Source organism: Sparus aurata, chromosome 2 (assembly GCF_900880675.1).
Source record: "Sparus aurata chromosome 2, fSpaAur1.1, whole genome shotgun sequence".
Lineage (NCBI taxonomy): Eukaryota > Metazoa > Chordata > Actinopteri > Spariformes > Sparidae > Sparus > Sparus aurata.
In genome coordinates this window covers 12,895,987-12,916,056 of record NC_044188.1, presented here as the reverse complement: position 1 = coordinate 12,916,056, position 20,070 = coordinate 12,895,987, and the positions used below count along the sequence as shown (strand labels likewise).

The following is a 20,070-nucleotide window of genomic DNA, read 5'->3' as shown; positions in this document are numbered from 1 at the left end:
CATATAATAACTGTTACCATTATTATTATTATTATTATTATTATTATTATTATTATTATTATTATTATTATTATTATTGTAATATGTGATGTAATTCTTGAATACAGCTGAATAGTTAGCAGTCAATGAATAAAACTGAATAAATCTAACATACCCTACAATTAATTAAATATTTAATTTGCTTTATGTGTTCCTCAGAGGAAGTCTTTAATTGCATGTGCATTGAGGTAATCCAAAAGTAACTTAAAGTAATCAAGTTACATTACTTTAATATAGTGGTACTTGGATTACGTTACTGACTACATTTTTTAACAGGTAATTAGTAACTGTATCGGACTACATTTTTAAAGTAACCCTCCCAACCCTGACTGTCCCTAATCAAGTCAAATTTACAAATTTATTTTGCAACTCCGATTTCATTTTTTCAGTTTCCTGCCAAACTTTCTCCAGCCCTGTCCTACGATCGATCTCCACTCTCAATCTATGCTTTTCCTGCTCAAACTGCAACAACATCAATTCTCTTTGTTGCTCAAACATTAGGTTTGACACTGGCACAGACAATGGCACAGAGCCCAGTGTACCAGCCGAACCAACCCGCAGCACAGCTATTTCAGACAGAGGTTCTCCCTTCCCCAAGACACCTCTCTCAAATAACACAGATAAGATAACACACTTAATCTCATCCTTTTGCTTTTTGTCTGCAACTCTAATTTCATAATGATCAGCTATTTGCAATAATTGCTCCTTAGTACAGCTACTCCCAAACCCCAACACGGAAGTCATATTAAATCAAAACCACAGGGCCGCACAGAATGCACAGTGTTAACCACCCACAAAACACACACGAGGCAAAACTGGCCCCAGGAGTACTCCCCCTAACTGCCTAACCAAACTAACTAAACAACTCACCCCTAGTCTTCGTGTGGGTCTGCAGCGGGTAATAATGCACTTAAACCCATGAGGCTTTGAGAAGCGACCTAAGCAGGCCACCCCACAAAATCCTCTGGCGAACCGGGGTGGTAACACTTACAGTCTCTTTGGATCACGGCAAAACAATCCTCCTGCAAAAACACACAATCAACACAACTACCAAGCTCTAACATGCAGTGCATCTCCCAAAATTAAGTGAAAAAAAAACAAAAAAAAAGAACCATTAAAGCACTAAAGGCACACCAAAAGATACATGCTTAACAAAACACAGCTACAAAGACACAGAGGTGCCAAACAAATCTCAGACTCTACAAACGATCCGATTAATCAAACTTTAACTTAAGATGAGCCCCCGTTTGTCACAGCTGGCTCTAGGCCATGACAAACAAAAGAGATGCACCGTTTCAAAGGAATAACAAAACCAAATGTATTTAACACAGTAGTAAAAGTAACTCAGCAAATACAATAACATGGGGTGTGAGGGTCAGTGAGGTCAGTGGTGTAGGATCTGCATGCATGGTAAGTATGGTGTGTGTGGATGTTGTATGGGGCATAAAAGAACACCAAAAGAACTGAAGCTAAGGTTGCCGCATCACCTGGGGAGGCAGGCGTCTGTCTGCAAGTAAAGAGAGGGAGACAATGAATGAGAAACCGCTTACATTGTAAACCAGATCACCGGGCCCAGGTGTCTTCAGTTACCAGATTGCCAGGCTGGCCCAACCTACTGCCAACCAGCAACCCATTCCAGACCCCACTGGCATACACCAGCAGGGGTCGCCACAGTTTGTATTTATTACATTAATTGTATCTCATTTCCTTGCAGCATTTTGGCCAGTGTGATCCAGTGTTTGTTTATTAGTATGAGTGATGTCCCACTAGTTGTTGTGTTTTGTTCCCTTTCTGTGTAGAAGCTGAGAGCCTAAGAGTGGAGGTAGTTGCTGCCCTTCGGTGGTGGTGTCCCCTTACTGTGTGCTGTTTTGCCGACCCTTTTTGTGATCCTCTGTGTGTGCGTGTGTGTGTGTGGAGGTGTGTTTAAGTGTGATTGGGGTGACTCTCGCCCTTGGATACCTCACTCCTGGTGGCCCATCCCTCCACTGGTAAGCCTCAGCTTCAGCCATTCTTTTTGTCCCCCCCCCCTCCATAATTGTTAATGTTGTATTTACTGGTCTTATAGTAGTATGGTGTTTGGTTAAAATAAAGAATTATTGTTTAATGGAACCACGTCTCTAGTCTCTTAAGTATTGCGGACCTCTGTGCCTTCGAATGTCTGTTTTAGTCTGAGGTATGAGTATTATGCCTTGGGGGACATTCCCAAGGTGGCGTTGTTTGCTTTCTCAATTATGCCAGTTTGCTGGTCAACCTCTTAACCGCCCGCCACATGGGTTTTACTCTCATACAAGTTATCATTTGTGTCCTCAGTTTAACTATTTCTCCTCCTTTTCCATTTAAGAATTTATATGAGTCATCTAAGTCAAAATCATCTTAGAGTGTGCTCTGGGCTCAGCTGTAGGCTTTTGGGCTGTACTTGGGTACATTGGACTTCTGGCCATGTTATGTTTTAGTCTTCCTCTTCTGGCTGGGAAACTGCCTGATAATTTCAATGAAGCCAAATTCATCACCTTGAGCATGCTGATATTCTGCGCAGTATGGATCACTTTTAGCCCCGCATATGTCAGCTCTCCTGGGAAGTTCAGTATAGCTGTGGAGATATTTGCTATTCTGGCTTCAAGTTTTGGGTCTGAGGGTCATGGCAAGACATTTTTTTAGAAACACTTTTGCATTACCTCACAAAGTTTTGCATTACCTCCCTCTGGAATTTATCACGACTACCCAAGGGATCAGGGGGGTGTACAGAAGAGAACAGTATAGATCAGGCTCTGGGCCTGGGTCCCACTGATTCTACGCCCTCTCATTGAGTGTTTTTGGCACCTTTGGCATGATTTGCGTGGTTTCTTCAACTGGTCCACGAAGGAATATATTGTAATTGGAAGGATCTTGTCAATTTTGCACGGGACAAGATTATGTAAATATCACATTACAGACAATAACAGCAGCATGCAAATGTACATAGTACATATTTCTCGTTTACTGAATAAGCAGAGGGAGGAGAGACATGGGTTGCTGATCAAACACTTTGTAACCATGACTACTCGGCAGATATTTTCTGATTACTCATCAAACATCTTTTGTTTTGATAGAAAGCCCCCTAGTGGCATAAATTACACATAATTTTTTATGGCATTACAAAATGTATAAAGATCGGTGAGGGATGTTGATTTTACATAATGGCGCAGGTGACGTTCTTGGAAGGTATGACATCCACACAGAGATGGGCAGAGAGGACTTGGGCACTGTTACAGCTGTTGCTGGTGGCATCTGTTTCTGTTTCTTTGACTGAGGAGCCAATGTGCAGGAGGAGAGGGGATCATGAGAATCCTCTGCTATCTAAAGATGGAGACATTATGCTGGGAGGAATCTTTTCAATCCATAACAAATGGAATGACAGACAGGATACGTACATGCACAAGCCATTGCCACTGCATTGCACCAGGTAAATTATACCATGAAAAAAAAAATTATAATGTCTAAGAAGAACTGAGTACAGATATTGAAAAGCAAATATTAGTATTTCACGTGTGAATAAATACTGTCAACGGTTTTGTTTTATTTATTGTCATTGTTCCCATTTTAATGATACACTGATTGCACCTTCGCCTTGTTTATAACTGTCGACATCAAGTTTGAATTTCAGAGGGTTCCAGTATGTCCAGGCTATGCTCTTTGCCATAGAGGAGATTAATAACAGCACAGACCTACTACCTGATATCTCTCTGGGATATAAGATCTATGATGCATGTGTCTCAATTGCCAGAGGTGTGATGGTTGCACTGGCCTTGGCTAATGGTGATGAAGTGGTATCTGCACCCTCTGAGGCACCATGCACCAGAACCGCCCAAGTACAGGCCATTATGGGAGAGACCTTTTCTTCTCCTTGCATGGCCATAGCTACTGTCATTGGACCATTTCATATCCCACTGGTGGGTAAAATTGGTAAAAATGAAACAATTTGTAGTTTGCTCTGTTTATTCATTTATACATCTATCATAGGATTTCATTTATATTTCTGTCAGATCAGCCACTTAGCTACTTGTGCTTGCCTCAGTGATAAAACCAAGTACCCATCATTCCTCAGAACAATACCCAGTGACTACTACCAGAGCAGAGCCCTGGCCCAGTTGGTCAAGTACTTTGGCTGGACTTGGGTTGGAGCTATTAGATCAAATGATGATTATGGCAATAATGGCATGGCCACATTCACAGAAACTGCCCAGCAGCTGGGTATCTGTCTGGAGTACTCTGTGTCTTTCTTTAGAACAGATCCACCAGTCAAAATACAAAAAATAATCGATATTATCAAGGCTTCCACCTCCAAGGTGATTGTCACTTTCCTCTCCCCCTCGGAGGTGTATGTGTTAATGCATGAGTTCTTTTACCACAACTTGACTGGGTACCAGTGGGTAGGCACTGAGGCCTGGATCTTTGATTCTGAAACTGCCGCAAGGGACAGACATCACATTCTGGATGGTGCCATTGGCCTGTCCATTCCCAAAGCACATGTCAGTGGCATGAGAGAGTTCATGTTGGATGTGAAGCCGCTCAATTCATCTAGTAATGAATTGTTTGCAAAGTTTTGGGAGAAATTATTTAGCTGCAAGTTCAACAAGTCAAAGTCCACAGACGGGAATCAGAGAGAATGTACTGGACATGAAGATGTGACTGGAGTGCAGAACAGCTTCACTGATATGTCACTCATGCCCATCTTTTACAATATTTATAAAGGAGTGTATGCTGTGGCCCATGCACTTCATAATATTCTGAGTTGTAATAAAGCATGTAACAACACAGTGCATCTAGATCCATTCACGGTGAGTTGAACACCAAAGACAACATCATACTCTTTCCATTAAAAAAAATAAATATTAAGTGATCTATATCATTATAAATACCTGCAGTCCATTAATCAAACTGTTAAGACAGAAAACCTGTAAAAAAGTTAGTCAGGTAATGATCTACATTGATGCATATATTCTTAGATTTTGCAGCACATAAAAAAGATTTGGTTCAAAACAAAGGAAGGAGATGAAGTTTACTTTAATGAGAATGGAGACCCAGCAGCAAAGTATGAAATTGTAAATTGGCAGCCACCTGAAAATGGCATTGTGGACTTTGTTGCAGTCGGTCTTTATGATGCATCTTTACCTGCAGACAAACAGCTGACTCTGCAAAATACATCCTTATTTTGGGCCCAGAACTCACCACAGGCAAGCTGCTATGTGATCACTTATTGTTACTGAAACTGTATTTAAATTATTAATATTGAATCATTTTTAAGTTGTTGTTACTGTATCATAGTGCATGGTTTCAATTAAAAAAAAAAAAAAAAACAGATCTCTGCAAAGGATTTTACTCATTGTCTATTTGTTCATGCAGGTGCCTTTGTCAGTTTGCAGTGAGAAATGTCCCCTGGGAACTCGCAAGGTTCTGCAGAAAGGAAAGCCTGTCTGCTGCTATGACTGTTTAAGATGTGCAGAGGGAGAAATCAATAACATCACAGGTGTGGTATACTAAATCCAAGACAAAACCACATCTACAACTTTCATGCTCACATTACATTTTTAATTAAGTTTCTTAAGCAAATTATTATCATTACATCAAACATCAATGCATGACATATAAAAATATATATCCACATTAAGTCAATACTGATACATGAGTCTGAAACAGAAGCAAATGTATAAACAGTAATGTATTTCCAAGGAATAACCTTGAAATGCAAATGCCCCAATGTGAAAAGACTACGTAACACAAACTTGATAACCGGTTGCAGACTAATACACACATACTATTCCTGCCAGTGACATTTCCCATTTGTGGACTTGGTTGGCTGTGAAGTTGAACAGATATTTAACTCACTGAATACAAAAATTTTCATCCAGACACCATGTTTAGGCCTCTGACATATAATTCTGTACCAAACAAATTCAGAAGCAAATAAACACTTGTGAGATGTGAGCTTCACCTGGGCACACGGATAAATACACTGGCACTTCGGCTGTTGCAGCGGCAGAATATCTGGGCTCATTAGGCTGCCTTACTGCTGCTCGTCACCGATTATAGCAGACAACAGACTCCTCATCTGAGTCCAGATCTGACTAGGTATGACTGGCTGAATGTCTGTGATATTTCTGATAACAATCATCTGAGACTAGCTATAACGCTGCTGCTCTATCACCACCAACTTAGCGGCAGCATCAGTGGGCAGTGCACTTCAAAGGCCAACTAGCCACCGACTGTCTCCCAGGTTTCACCAGTGGCTTCACCTCAGCTAATTTGAGTCACTCAGCTCAACCACTCAGCCGTGGTGTTGGTGCCTTTTGGAAAATTTCCAAGGCAAAAGAAAAATAATATGGCTTGCTGTGCAGTGAACTGAACTAACAGACCTAGGCAGAGAGACATATGTTGAGTCACCCACTTTGAGCTTTACACTGACTCTTTAAAGAACTATGGGTGAATTCACAGTAGCTGTGTACACTACTTTTTACAGACAATAGTTAAACCACTTTTCTGAGTCTTTTTCTTTTTTTACTTTTCAAGCAGGAGAACTATGTTCAGAAGAAATGTTAATCATAGCAGAGAATTTTTACATACCTCAAAACATGTCTAGAGGGGAACTTTAAGAAATAAATCAATTGTACTTGATTCTAAAGTGTCTGTCATGCAGGCAAAAGAAAAACAAAAGGAACATTGAGCAGCAAAGAACTGAGCAAGTCCAACACCTGTTACAATTGTTTTTCAGATTCCGTCACATGTGTGCGATGTGACCATGAGTTCTGGTCAAATGAGAGAAGAGATGCCTGTGTAAAGAAGGAGGCAGATTTTCTCTCATATGAAGAGATTATGGGAGCACTGCTCACTGCAGCATCTCTCTTTGGAACATGCATGACTGCTGTTGTGGCGTTCATTTTCTTCAGATACAGACAGACTCCTATTGTCAGGGCCAACAACTCTGAGCTGAGCTTCCTGCTGCTCTTCTCTTTGAGTCTATGTTTCCTGTGTTCTCTGACCTTCATCGGCCGGCCCTCTGAGTGGTCCTGCATGCTGCGACACACAGCATTCGGCATCACCTTTGTCCTCTGTATCTCTTGTATCATGGGGAAAACAATAGTGGTGTTAATGGCCTTCAGGGCCACACTCCCAGGTAGTGATGTGATGAAATGGATTGGGCCTGCACAGCAGAAACTCAGTGTTCTGGGTTTCACTCTTATACAAGTTATTATATGTATCCTCTGGTTAACAATTTCTCCTCCTTTTCCATTTAAGAATTTTAAAACATTCAAGGATAAAATCATCTTAGAGTGTGCTCTTGGCTCATCTGTAGGCTTTTGGGCTGTACTTGGTTACATAGGACTTCTGGCCGTGTTGTGTTTTAGTCTTGCTTTTCTGGCTCGGAAACTGCCTGATAATTTCAATGAAGCCAAATTTATCACCTTTAGCATGCTGATATTCTGTGCAGTATGGATCACTTTTATCCCAGCATATGTAAGCTCTCCTGGCAAGTTCAGTGTTGCTGTGGAGATATTTGCTATTCTGGCTTCAAGTTTTGGACTGCTCATTTGTATCTTTATTCCAAAATGTTACATTATCTTAATGAAACCAGAGAAGAATACAAAAAAGAATATGATGGGGAAGGGGGCACCTAAGTCATTGTGAAAACTTCAAATGATGTTTTGGCATTGGCATTCTAGTGCCAACATTTTTTTACATACTAATTTGTCAACCAAAGTGTAAAGTAAACACCTATCTTTATGTTCTTAAATAACTGCATTGTACTTCCATGTGTTTCCACTGTATATCATGCTATTCATGACATAGCATATTGAGATAACAGCATGTAATACACAATCACCTCAACCAAATATAATGAAGTACATATCGATGTACCGCCCGATTTCCCAATTACTTTGAAAACTGTTAAAATTGTGATTAAACAATAACGTTTTCACAGAGTAACATTGGTTTGACTTGTTTGGTTTCCTTTTATTTACTAAAGCTTGACTTTAACAATCACAAATTTGCACCTTTTGAATGTCTATATGACCTGCCATGAGCTGTAGAGCTAACTGGCACGGAGTGACGAGCAGGGCTATACCAATGTTCAGGCTGGTCATTTTGGCTCTGCTGATGGGGAAAGGAGCAGACTTTAAGGCTGAGCACAATCATCTGAACTGACCAAAGATGGGGACTTTATTAGGTAATAGGTATTAGATCATTCCTGCTTACATTTATTTTTAACCTCTGCAGTTATTTATAGATATGTTTTGGTCAAAAAGACCTTTTTCAAGACAGAAACTTCTTAATGTTGCATGTCAGACAGTTTGATCATGCTGTCATGAAGGTTGTACATGCAAAGAGTGTTGTTGTTTGAGGGGAAGAATGGGGGTCCATGTCATTGACAAGTTTTTTGGGCTTAAATCGGTTAAATACACTCAAGGAGATCCCTGTCAAAAATTGGCACAGTGTAATTCCCCTATTTCATTCACAAATGCATGTCATGCATAGGGATGCTAAGGAGGCTGTGCATTTAATATTATCCTAAAACATAGTAGCCTCTGTAACTATTTGAGATCACTACTAATTTCCGTGTAGTAGAGGAGTAAATACTGGTAAATAATTTTTCCACCAAAGAGATCAAAATCTAACATTTTTTATTGATATATTCATCATTTTTTGGTTGAAAAGCGAATGTTACATAGACGCCGATATTGTAGCTGGTTAGCTTAGCTGTTTATTGAGTGTCCTTTAGATGTGTTTAACACTGAAAAAGCTGTTAGCTGTCATCTATACCTTGATTAACCTTTAACTATTGAACCAAACTTTAGATATATTTTAGATATCTTTTAGAAAAGAAATTTCCCACTGGGAGGCTAAATCCCCAAACTCTTGTCTGTCTGTGCACCTTCCTCGTCTCTCCCCTCAGACATCCCTGTTTCATTTTGATGGCACTCCAAAATGTATAAATACCACAGGGAGATTTTGTTTACATCATAGCACATCTGTTGCTCTTGACGGTATGACATTCACACAGAGGTGGAGAAGAAGGGGTTTGGCAGTGTTTCAGCTGTTGTTCGTGGCCTCCGTTTCTGTTTTTTCAATTGAGGAGACGAGGTGCAGACTGAGAGGAGATCCTGAGATTCCATTGCTATCTAAGAATGAAGACATTATGATTGGCGGAATCATATCTTTCCATTAACGGTGGAAAAATAGACAAGAGACTTACATGGACAAACCATTTCCCCTGCAATGCATCAGGTTAGTCATACCACAAAAATCTATTTACATGAATAGTAAAATTGACATTTGACATTTGAACTTTTTTCTTCTTTGTATGTATGCATACCATCCAGTGTTGTGTTCATTGTGTCTATCTTAAAGACAAATTGATTGAACTTTCAACTTTTTTTTACTTTCCACATGAAGTTTGAATTTCAGAGGTTTCCAGTATGCCCAGGTTATACTCTTTGCCATTGAGGAGATTAACAACAGCACAGATTTACTGCCTGGCATCTCTCTGGGATATAAGATGTATGATGCCTGTGCCTCCATTGCAAGAGGTGTAAGGGTCGCACTGGCCTTGGTTAATGGTAATGAAGTGGCATTTACACCCCCTAAGGCACCGTGCATCAGACCTGCCCAGGTGCAGGCCATTATGGGAGAGACTTTTTCCTCTCCTTGCATGGCCATATCTACAGCTATCGGACCGTTTAATATCCCACTGGTGGGTAAGATTGATAAAAATGAAATGACATTTGTGATAATGTGTTATTATTCAGTAATTAATGATGTAGTCATCACAAAGGTGTGCTGTCTATGTTTATCGTAGAATGTCATTTATTTTTCTTTTAGATCAGCCACTTTGCTACCTGTGCTTGTCTCAGTGATAAAAGCAAGTACCCATCATTCCTTAGAACAATACCCAGTGACTACTACCAGAGCAGAGCCCTGGCCCAGTTGGTCAAGTACTTTGGCTGGACTTGGGTTGGAGCTATTAGAACAAATGATGATTATGGTAATCATGGCATGGCCACATTCACAGAAACTGCACAGCAGCTGGGTATCTGTCTGGAGTACTCTGTATCCTTCTACAGAACAGATCCGCCAGACAAAATACAAAAGATAATTGACATTATCAAGGCTTCCACTTCCAAGGTGATTATCACTTTCCTCTCCCCCACAGAGTTGTATGTGTTAATGCATGAGTTATTTTACCACAACTTGACTGGGTACCAGTGGGTAGGCACTGAGGCCTGGATCTTTGATTCTGAAACTGCCGCAAGGGACAGGCATCACATTCTGGATGGTGCCATTGGCCTGTCCATCCCAAAAACACATGTCAGTGGCATGAGAGAGTTCATGTTGAATGTGAGGCCTCTCAATTCATCTAGTAATGAACTGTTTACAGAGTTTTGGGAGAAATTGTTTAGCTGTAAGTTCACAAAGTCAAAGTCATCAGCAGAGAATCAGACGGAATGTACTGGACATGAAGATGTGACTGAAGTGCAAAACAGCTTCACTGATATGTCACTCATGCCGATCTTTAACAATGTCTATAAAGGAGTGTATGCTGTGGCCCATGCACTTCATAATATTCTAAGGTGTAATAAAACATGTAACAACAAGGTGCAGCTAGATCCATTTACGGTGAGTTGAACACCAAAGACTTAATAATAGTTTTTACACTAAATGAACTTAAACAATTAAATGGTTTATATCGTAATAAGTACATTTGTTGCAGTCTGTCTATCAACCTGTGGAGACAGTGGACCTACAAGAAATGTGTCAAATAACGATGTACATTGGTGCATATCTTCTTAGATTTTACAGCACATAAGAAAGATTCGGTTCACAACAAAGGAAGGAGATGAAGTTTACTTTGATGAGAATGGAGACCCAGCAGCAAAGTATGAAATTATAAACTGGCAGCCAAGAGAAAATGGCATTGTGGATTTTGTTGCAGTCGGTCTTTATGATGCATCTTTACCTGCAGACAAACAGCTGACTCTGCATAATAAATCTTTATTTTGGGCCATGAGCTCACAACAGGCAAGTTACTATGTGATCACTAATTGTTATTGAAATTTGAATTGTTAAAATCGTTTTTTTTTTATTTATTTTTTTATTAATAGCAATATAATTTCTTAAAGACAACACCTTGTCAGAGTGAAAGCCTATACATTATATTTTCCATTGCCATTTTGTTCATGCAGGTGCCTTTTTCCGTTTGCAGTGGGAAATGTTCTCCAGGAACTCGCAAGGTCCTGCAGAAAGGAAAACCTATCTGCTGCTATGACTGTTTGAGATGTGCAGAGGGAGAAATAAGCAACATTACAGGTGTTGTAATATTTAATTCAAGGGCAACAACATCTAAACATTGTCATGTTCTTATGCAAAGTTTAATGAATTGTTTCATACAAACCAAAACTCAAAATATCACTAAATCAAAAATCACACTAAATGTCTGAGCACACGAATCAAACACAGATACGTGAGTTGGAAACATGGATATACATTAGTGCAAAGTCTTAGTAATGCATCTCAAGGTTAATGCCCCAATGTGTCTGACACTATGTAGGTAGAGAGGTGTTTTTTTCACATTCCTCTGCTGAAGGGGGATGTCTGTGTACTTCACTGAAATCTGAGATTCCAATATACCCCAGGCAGGCTAGATTTGGCACATCACACATTTAAAAAGAAGGGAAAAGAAAAGGCACTCAAGGATAACAGCTATAACTGTGGTTTCTGGTGAGAGCTAACTTTAGTTAGAGGCAAAACTGAACACAAACACACGAGACAAACATCTTCTCTCAATGTGTAGCTCAATGCACATATAATATATAAAATATAGTTTTTAACATAATCAAGTTGCATTGAAACTAATACAGCTAGTTGGGGATAATCTGACAATTTTGGGTGGATTACTGCAAAATCGATTGCAATGTGATTGGAATCATTCAAACACTGCAATTATAATTCAATTCATCATTGATTACTTTGGCGTAAAAGTGAAATCATGGAGTCCTCCTCAGTTGGAAAATCCTAGAAGAAGAAGCTAAATGTCAAACCACAGCCTATAGAGAAGCTGATTTTTTTTTTTTTTTGGCTGCATAGTTAGGTTTGAAATTATGAAATAATATACAGTATGCGTATCAAGCTAGGGACTAAGATTAATATTGCATCCACACAGAACAGGATGAAATAAGAGATGCAACAAACCAAGCCACTTCAGTATGTAACTTCCAAATTTCGAGATCCCAATGAAAAACAGGCTCAATGGGTTACACACTGATGGAAAACCCTGAAGTCAACACAGTACAATTATCTACAGATTAAATAAAACACTGAATGTTACATTAAAGTTTGTGAGAAGTACTGTTCTGTACAAGTTCTGTGGCACTCATTTTTTATGCAGTGAAAATAGTGGAGGATGAGTGAATTTTTTAAAATTACAGTTTCTTCATTCTAGTGAAACATTACTGTCTATTATCAAAGTGATTGTTGTAACCATTCAGCAACATCTATTCTATGACCATGAACTGGGAAAAGTTCTGGATATTGGACGACTTGGCATGGAATGATGAATTAACACACAGTCAAACTCACATTAGTAACTCACATTAACACAAAGGTCCTGCATGATTCAGTATCCAGTGTTTATTCAGATTATCTTTGCTCCCCCTCATTGCCCGAAATTTGGATTAGCCGGAGTCAGGTGGAGTCAGGCACAGCAAATATAGGGATAGCCAGAGCCACCCACTTTGAGCTTCACGTTGGCTATTCAAAGAACTCATGTCGTAAATCATATAGAGAAGAAGAAATGTTAATTATAGCAGAATATTTTAAAACATCGCTGAAGGGGAATTTATGAAGCAAATCAAACTAACCAAGCATGACAAATAATGCCTATTTATACTGAACTGTATCTTGTACTTGCAAGCATAGAAAATAGGGAATGTTGAGACGATAATGGACAAATGTACTAAGGAAGTCCAACACCTGTTTTTATTAATTTGATTTAAGATTCCATCACTTGTGTGCAATGCCACCCTGAGTTCTGGTCAAATGAGAGAAGAGATGCCTGTGTAAAGAAAGAGGCAGAGTTTCTCTCATATGAAGAGATTATGGGAGCACTGCTCACTGCAGCATCTCTCTTTGGAACATGCATGACTGCTGTTGTGGCGTTCATTTTCTTCAGATACAGGCAGACTCCTGTTGTCAGAGCCAACAACTCTGAGCTGAGCTTCCTGCTGCTCTTCTCCTTGACTCTGTGTTTCTTGTGTTCTCTGACCTTCATCGGCCGGCCTTCTGAGTGGTCCTGCATGCTGCGACACACAGCATTCGGCATCACCTTTGTCCTCTGTATCTCTTGTGTTCTGGGGAAAACAATAGTGGTGTTAATGGCCTTCAGGGCCACACTCCCAGGTAGTGATGTGATGAAATGGTTTGGGCCTGCACAGCAGAAACTCACTGTTCTGGGTTTTACCCTTGTACAAGTTATCATATGTATCCTCTGGTTAACTATTTCTCCTCCTTTTCCATTTCAGAATTTAAAGAAGTTTAAGAACAAAATCATCTTAGAGTGTGCTCTGAGCTCAGCTGTAGGCTTTTGGGCTGTACTTGGTTACATAGGACTTCTGGCCGTGTTGTGTTTTAGTCTTGCTTTTCTGGCTCGGAAACTGCCTGATAATTTCAATGAAGCCAAATTGATCACCTTTAGCATGCTGATATTCTGTGCAGTATGGATCACTTTTATCCCAGCATATGTCAGTTCTCCTGGAAAGTTCAGTGTTGCTGTGGAGATATTTGCTATTCTGGCTTCAAGTTTTGGACTGCTCATTTGTATTTTTATTCCAAAATGTTACATTATCTTACTGAAACCAGAGAAGAATACAAAAAAGAATATAATGGGCAAGGGGGCACAAAAATCATTGTAAAACTTCAAATAATGTGTTTGGCATGGGCATTGTAGTGCTTACATCCATCCAAAACATGTGGACGTGCTATGTAGTTTTTTAAGAAAATTAAGATAGGTGTTTACCTTACACTTTAGTATGTAAAAAAATATATGTTCAAACATATATATATATATATATATATATATATATATATATATATATATATATATATATATATATATATATATATACATATATATATATGTGTGTGTGTGTGTGTGAACATATATTTTTTTTTACATACTAAAGTGTAGGGTAAACACCTATCTTAATTCTCTTAAAAAACTGCATTGCACTTCCACATGTTTTTCCACTGTATATCATACCATCCATGTCATAGCATATTGTAATTACAATCACCTAAATTCACCTATATGATGAAGCACCTATCGATGTACTGCCCTAGTATCTATTTCCTTTGAAAACTGTTAAAATTTTGATTAAAGTATAACATTTTGACAGAGTAACTTTGGTCGTGCTTGTTTGGTTTCCTTTTATTTCCTGAAGAGTTTAACAATCACAACTTTTTACTTGTTAAATGTGTATAAAGCCCTGCCATGAGCTGTAGAGCTGACTGGTCAAAACTGAATACCAGAACAGAACATGAAATTGTTCAGGCTGACCATCATATTTTTGCTGATAAGGAAAGGAGACTCACATGACCTGACCCAAGGCTTGAGGAGCGGTTCACCATTACTCTCCTGCCTGTCAGGTCGCACTCGGGGATCAACACTTTTTGCCTGCCATGACGGCGACGCGCAGGAGCTGCAGCAGCTAACGTGAGTAGTTCAAAAACCTTCTTTTTCATAAACTCTGTGTACACAAACAATGGGCCTCATTCATGAACCGTTCTTACGAACAAATTTGTTCTTAAGTCCCACTTACGAAGATTTTACGAAGATTGTGGCATTCATGAATTTTTTCATATCTAGGATTTTTTCTTAGGCAAGAACAAATCCTACGAACACTCAAGAGTACTCTTACGCACATTTCAGTGCCGAAATGTTGGCATGGTTGTGTTTTCTTCTCTTGTGTAGTTCAATAAAATGCAATATTACAGTGATAATTCTGTCATATTTATTCATTTATTTATTTATTTTATATTTTTGGTCATTTACAAAGAATTTAAATTCTAAAATAAATTAAATGCGCCAATGATTTAAGATAAATCAAGTAAATTGGAAACATGCCATCAATTAGTAACCCCCCCACCCTATTTATACATGGCATTTCTCCATCCAAGGCCCGCAAAAAAATGGCATATATATTGCTCCTGCGGCTTTCATCAATGTAAAAACACAGCTGTGAACAATTCTGAGGCTTATGAACGAGTTGGTGAATCTGACGTAGGGTTTTCTTAAGGAACCTTTTAAGAACAACTTAAGAAAGAATCTAAGAAGATTCTTAAGAAGATATTGGTGAATGAGGCCCAATGTTCTCAATGCTCTTTTTCATGAGTAGAGACCCTAGTGATGCTACGAGCAAAGTTTCATGTTGTGTTGAGTCTTTTTAGTGCTCTAAAAATAGCAATTTTGATGCTAGCGTGTCGTGCCCCGAGCACTCCCGTTCAAAATTAACGTGCCCAAAACCGAAACTACGGTAAATCTTAAAAGTGCCTCTTTCATCGCAATTATGCTTTTACACGAAGGTTTGACTCATATTCAATCCCAAATAAAGCCTCGTTTGCGTTTTGGCGAGAGTTTCGCTTTAATCAAAAAATAAAAAATATCTCACAATCCTGATTGATACCTTCCTGGCATGTACTATGCTCAATTCTATAGCTAATGGCAACAATATCAAATTAATCTAGAAGATGTAACAAACACTTTGGACTTAATCCTGTATGTACAACAACAGGGTAATCTAAATCAGGATCTACATCAGTTAAGCACAGAACATTCAACAAAGAGTCACCAATAGGCTTCGTTCAGCCGCAAAAGCAGCTGGTTCTCAAAGTTCTTTGAGCCAATGCATGCTCTTCTTGGCCTGAAGATCAACCCTGCAACACTAAACAGTCTTTCACAGGCTGCTGAGGCAGGGAGTGCAGTGTAAAGCTTCAGTGATAGCTGACACACAGCTTGGAAGGACTTCAGTACCTCTACTGTGTCTCCTGGGCACCCCAGGTACGCATCTAACTGCTGGGCCGTTTCAAGAGGGCCGGTCTTCTTCAAGGAGGAAAAAAAGTCCTCTTCCTCAGATGATTGGGAGCCCTCACTGATGTGATTCCCAGCCTGACAGTCCAAGTGGCTTCTGATATAGTCAAGGCCTGTGTAATAAAAAACAAAAATCAGGACAATTTAGACCTTATGACAGTATTCACTGTCTCCATATAAATTACATGTATTAAGGGGAAGTTGAGAAGTGAGACATTTACCAAGTTTGAGGATATTTTTGTCACTTGTCCAGCAGGTCCTAAATTTGGGAACTAGAATGGCTGAGGCTAGCAGCTCTGGATCTGCAAGCATCTCTCCGAAGCGTTTTTTTTAAGGCCTGAAAGAAGTGCAGCAATCAAAGGCTCACAGAACTTGGAGGCGATGTGAAGGTGCCGGAGCTTGGTCCTTAGTGGAGTTATGGTGGGGAGCAACCATCCCATCTGCACACTGGTTTCTCCCTGAAGAACATCAAGTGCCTTTGCTACTGGGCTCATTGTCTTTGCATATTCTGCAAGAAATGCAAGTTCCATTGGAGTAAACCTGTACAAAGAAGAAAAGAAAAACACAACTTAGAACATTTAGCCTACTTGATGTAGCATCTTCAACTGGAGGAAAAATATTGTCATCTGAGACTTTTAGAAATGTAGTTGTGTTGCTACAAATCACCTCCATAGTAGATATGGGACTGCATATTGGCATAGTGCATACATGTGTTGTACAGTATTCAAAGTGACTTAATCCATTGTTAATCACTTCATTAAGTGAAAGGCAGAAAAACAAGCACTTACTTAGGTGTATCTAGTTCACTGCAGACAGCTGCAAGGGCTCCTTGGCCTTGTTCTTTTGTTATTCTTACTATTCTTTCTACGGCTGAGAAGAGTAAATTCCACCTTGTAGCAACAGGCCTTACGAGTTGGAGTTTGCAGTCTTCAATTACTTCAGATGCAGTGGTTAATCTTGAAGTTTTGTTCCACAGGCTAGAGCATTTGGCAAATGTGGACCTTGACACACGCTTGTACAATGGGTTGACCTCTGCTTTTGAAGCATCAAATGTGGACACTAAATTGAGGAGGTGGCAGGCGCAGCGATGGTGCTTGGGTAGCTGGTATTCCAAGTAGTCATCTTCGTCCAACAGGGCTCCGGCATCAACAACTTCAACACCCTCAACACTTTCCTCTTCTTCATCGTAATCATCATTTTGGCCACCACCATCCTCTTCTCCATCACCCTCTCCTACAGATTCAGGACTGTTGTTCTTGTCAGTCCGCCCGTAAACTCTAAAGGCTTTCAAGAAGTTTGATCCGTTGTCAGTTGTAGTGCGAACGATCTTCTCTCTGATATTGAATTCTGTGTGAATATCATTTAGGGCACCAGCAAGGGCAGCAGCCCGGGCTCCAGAACCATATTGTGAGGGGGGCATGTGATGATCACGGGGGGGGGGGGGGGGGGGGGGGGGGGCGTGTTGATTTTCCCACAGATCTGCACATACATATATGCATACATACTGTACTTAATCTATATGGTCTATTATTACTGGGACAAGCCCAAATTTCACTTCATATGCACATGAAAACCAGTTGTACCACTTGTACAACCAACAGCAATCACAATATCACACCCCCTTTAAATAAATATCTTCTCTACTCACCACTTAGTAGAGCTGCAGTCGGCGTCTCCCAGAGTTGAACCTCTTCATTACTGCTTCCTTCCATTCAGTAGCAAATCTTTTAGTTAAGTCTCTTTCAAAGGCCAGCTGCACTAAATGTGCTTTTCGTTGGTGAGTCCGTTGTCTGTGAGAACACTTTTTAAAGTAGAAAAATAATTCTCACACATGGCTGTTGCTCCAAACGTCAGAGCATGTTTAAAGGTCGTCATCACACTTGGCATAGCCTCCAGTGCGCTGTGGAATGTCTTGATTATCCGTGATATTGTCCAGGTTTCATCGTCGGCGGTCATGTTTGTTTTGAGGAAGTGGCGAGGAACCACAAACTCTGCTTCAATGATTTCAGTGCTTGATAAAGTCAGAATGGGCTTTACATGTTTGACATCAAGGAAAGTTTCACTGTTTGGGTCCATAGATTGAAGTGCGGTCATTAGCTCACTGTTGCGTTCACTGAAACGCTGCTTATTTCTTCCCCCACCGCGTCCAGGGTGCTGTAGAATAATCTCCGCAGTTCAGTGTCACCCTCGTCAGTATCACCCTGGCTGCTGGCCAGGAGTCTCTTCAACAACATATCCTTGGAGACTTTTGTTAACCGTCCTCTTCCTCTTTTGCGGCCTTTCTGTCTCTTTACACTGTCCCATGATGTTGTTAAACTCACTTTCTGAGCGAAGTTGTGCAACACATTCAGATGCACTTTTCACTAACCGCAGTCCAGAGAGCACATCCATTTGTTCTGACTGAAGCATTTTGTTGGGGGCATCAAGCAGCTGCAAGATCTTCTGCACAAAGCGTCCAATGAATTCAAAGCTTGGCTCTGAAACAGCCCGAATCAGACCTGCTGCCTCAATTCGTAAGTCAGTTCCATAGGCACGATTGCTGTCAATCTCTGACAACAGAGAGAAAATGTCATCAAATGACTTGAGCACAACTGTGACAGTAGCTAGATGGCCAGTCCAGCGCTGTTCGAGCAGACGTTATAGTGTGTCTCCTTTATAGTGGACTGCAACAGTGGGTTTCTTAATGAATTTGTAGAGACCCACAAACTCCAAAAAAGTCCTCTATTGCTCCCTCGCTCGACATTGCATTCATCACCACTAGGTGGTGACTGAAACAATGGACGTAGGGTATCTCTCTGGCGAGCCTGTCCTGCAGTATCTTCTGAACCCCACCATGCTTCCCGGACATGACAGAGGCTCCGTCATACACCTGACTCAGAATTTTAGATGTACTTAAACCAACTCTGTGCAGCTCTGTGATTATAGTGTTTGCAAGAGTTTTGGCATCTCCCACATCTGCAGTAGCAATCAGGCATGTGATTGGCCAATGAAAAAAAAGCAGGAAGTGGGGGGGGGGCGCTGGTATGTAACGCTGTTACTGTGATGATAAATGACACTTAAATATTGAATCTGTGTCTATAATAACTACACCCTGACATGTAAATGTGACATCTGTCTTGGTTCATTTAATTTAACTTAAAATTTGGACAACTGACTGCATAATATATGAATCAGAAACAGAAATGCTTTACAGCAGCTCCCATTCAAAGTCAAGAATATGCAGAAAAATAGTAGTCGGAATAAAAATGATAATAATAATAATAAACTATATATATGCTGCATATTTATAATAGAAGCCTACTGCAACTGTACTTTTTTTTACCATTAAATGTTATTTTATACATTATCATTATTTTATTATGTTCTGTCATGGAGTATGTCACTTCACTGCTAAAAGAAAAGAGAGCTGCTCACTGCCAGTTGCAGCTTCTTATCGTGATCTGCAGTCTTTGATAATTTTTTGTCATGATTGCTATTATTAGTACTTAGATTATCAAAAATCCCAGTTACATGTCAGGATGTGGTTATTATAGACAGATTCAATATTTAACTGTCATGTATCATCACATTAACAGCGTTACACACATTAGCAGCTGTAAACACATAAACACATTATAAATCACATCATGTGGTCCCCTTTAAGCGTGGGGTGCAGATGTATATTTTGGTAAATAACCGCCGGTTCCAAATTAATGCCGAGTCTAATTTATAAAAAAAAAAAAAAAAAAAAATCGAGGCAGAAGACGTGACCACTGATTTTTTTCTTCACCTTTTTCACGTAGCAGTCATCACACTGATGATCACCGTGGCTCCGGTGCAGCAAACTTTCTGTCGTAAAATATGCAGAGGAAAACTCGGGAGAAGCAGCCGCTAGATGTTTCTCTGTCGACCCCAAGAGAGGGAGAGATTGGCAAAAA

The 20,070-nt window shown here is 39.9% G+C and overlaps 1 protein-coding gene and 1 pseudogene across 1 annotated transcript; both read left to right on the top strand.

The window, feature by feature from the left end:
- The first annotated feature begins 3,215 nt into the window (after positions 1 to 3,215).
- Positions 3,216 to 7,701, top strand: LOC115572305 (extracellular calcium-sensing receptor-like). Its single transcript, XM_030402234.1, is given in 6 exon segments — positions 3,216 to 3,481; positions 3,671 to 3,968; positions 4,062 to 4,824; positions 4,993 to 5,252; positions 5,422 to 5,545; positions 6,788 to 7,701. Coding segments are annotated over 6 exon segments (2,625 nt in total).
- A 1,567-nt stretch (positions 7,702 to 9,268) lies between these two features.
- Positions 9,269 to 13,979, top strand: LOC115572296 (extracellular calcium-sensing receptor-like; annotated as a pseudogene).
- The last annotated feature ends 6,091 nt before the right edge of the window (positions 13,980 to 20,070 follow it).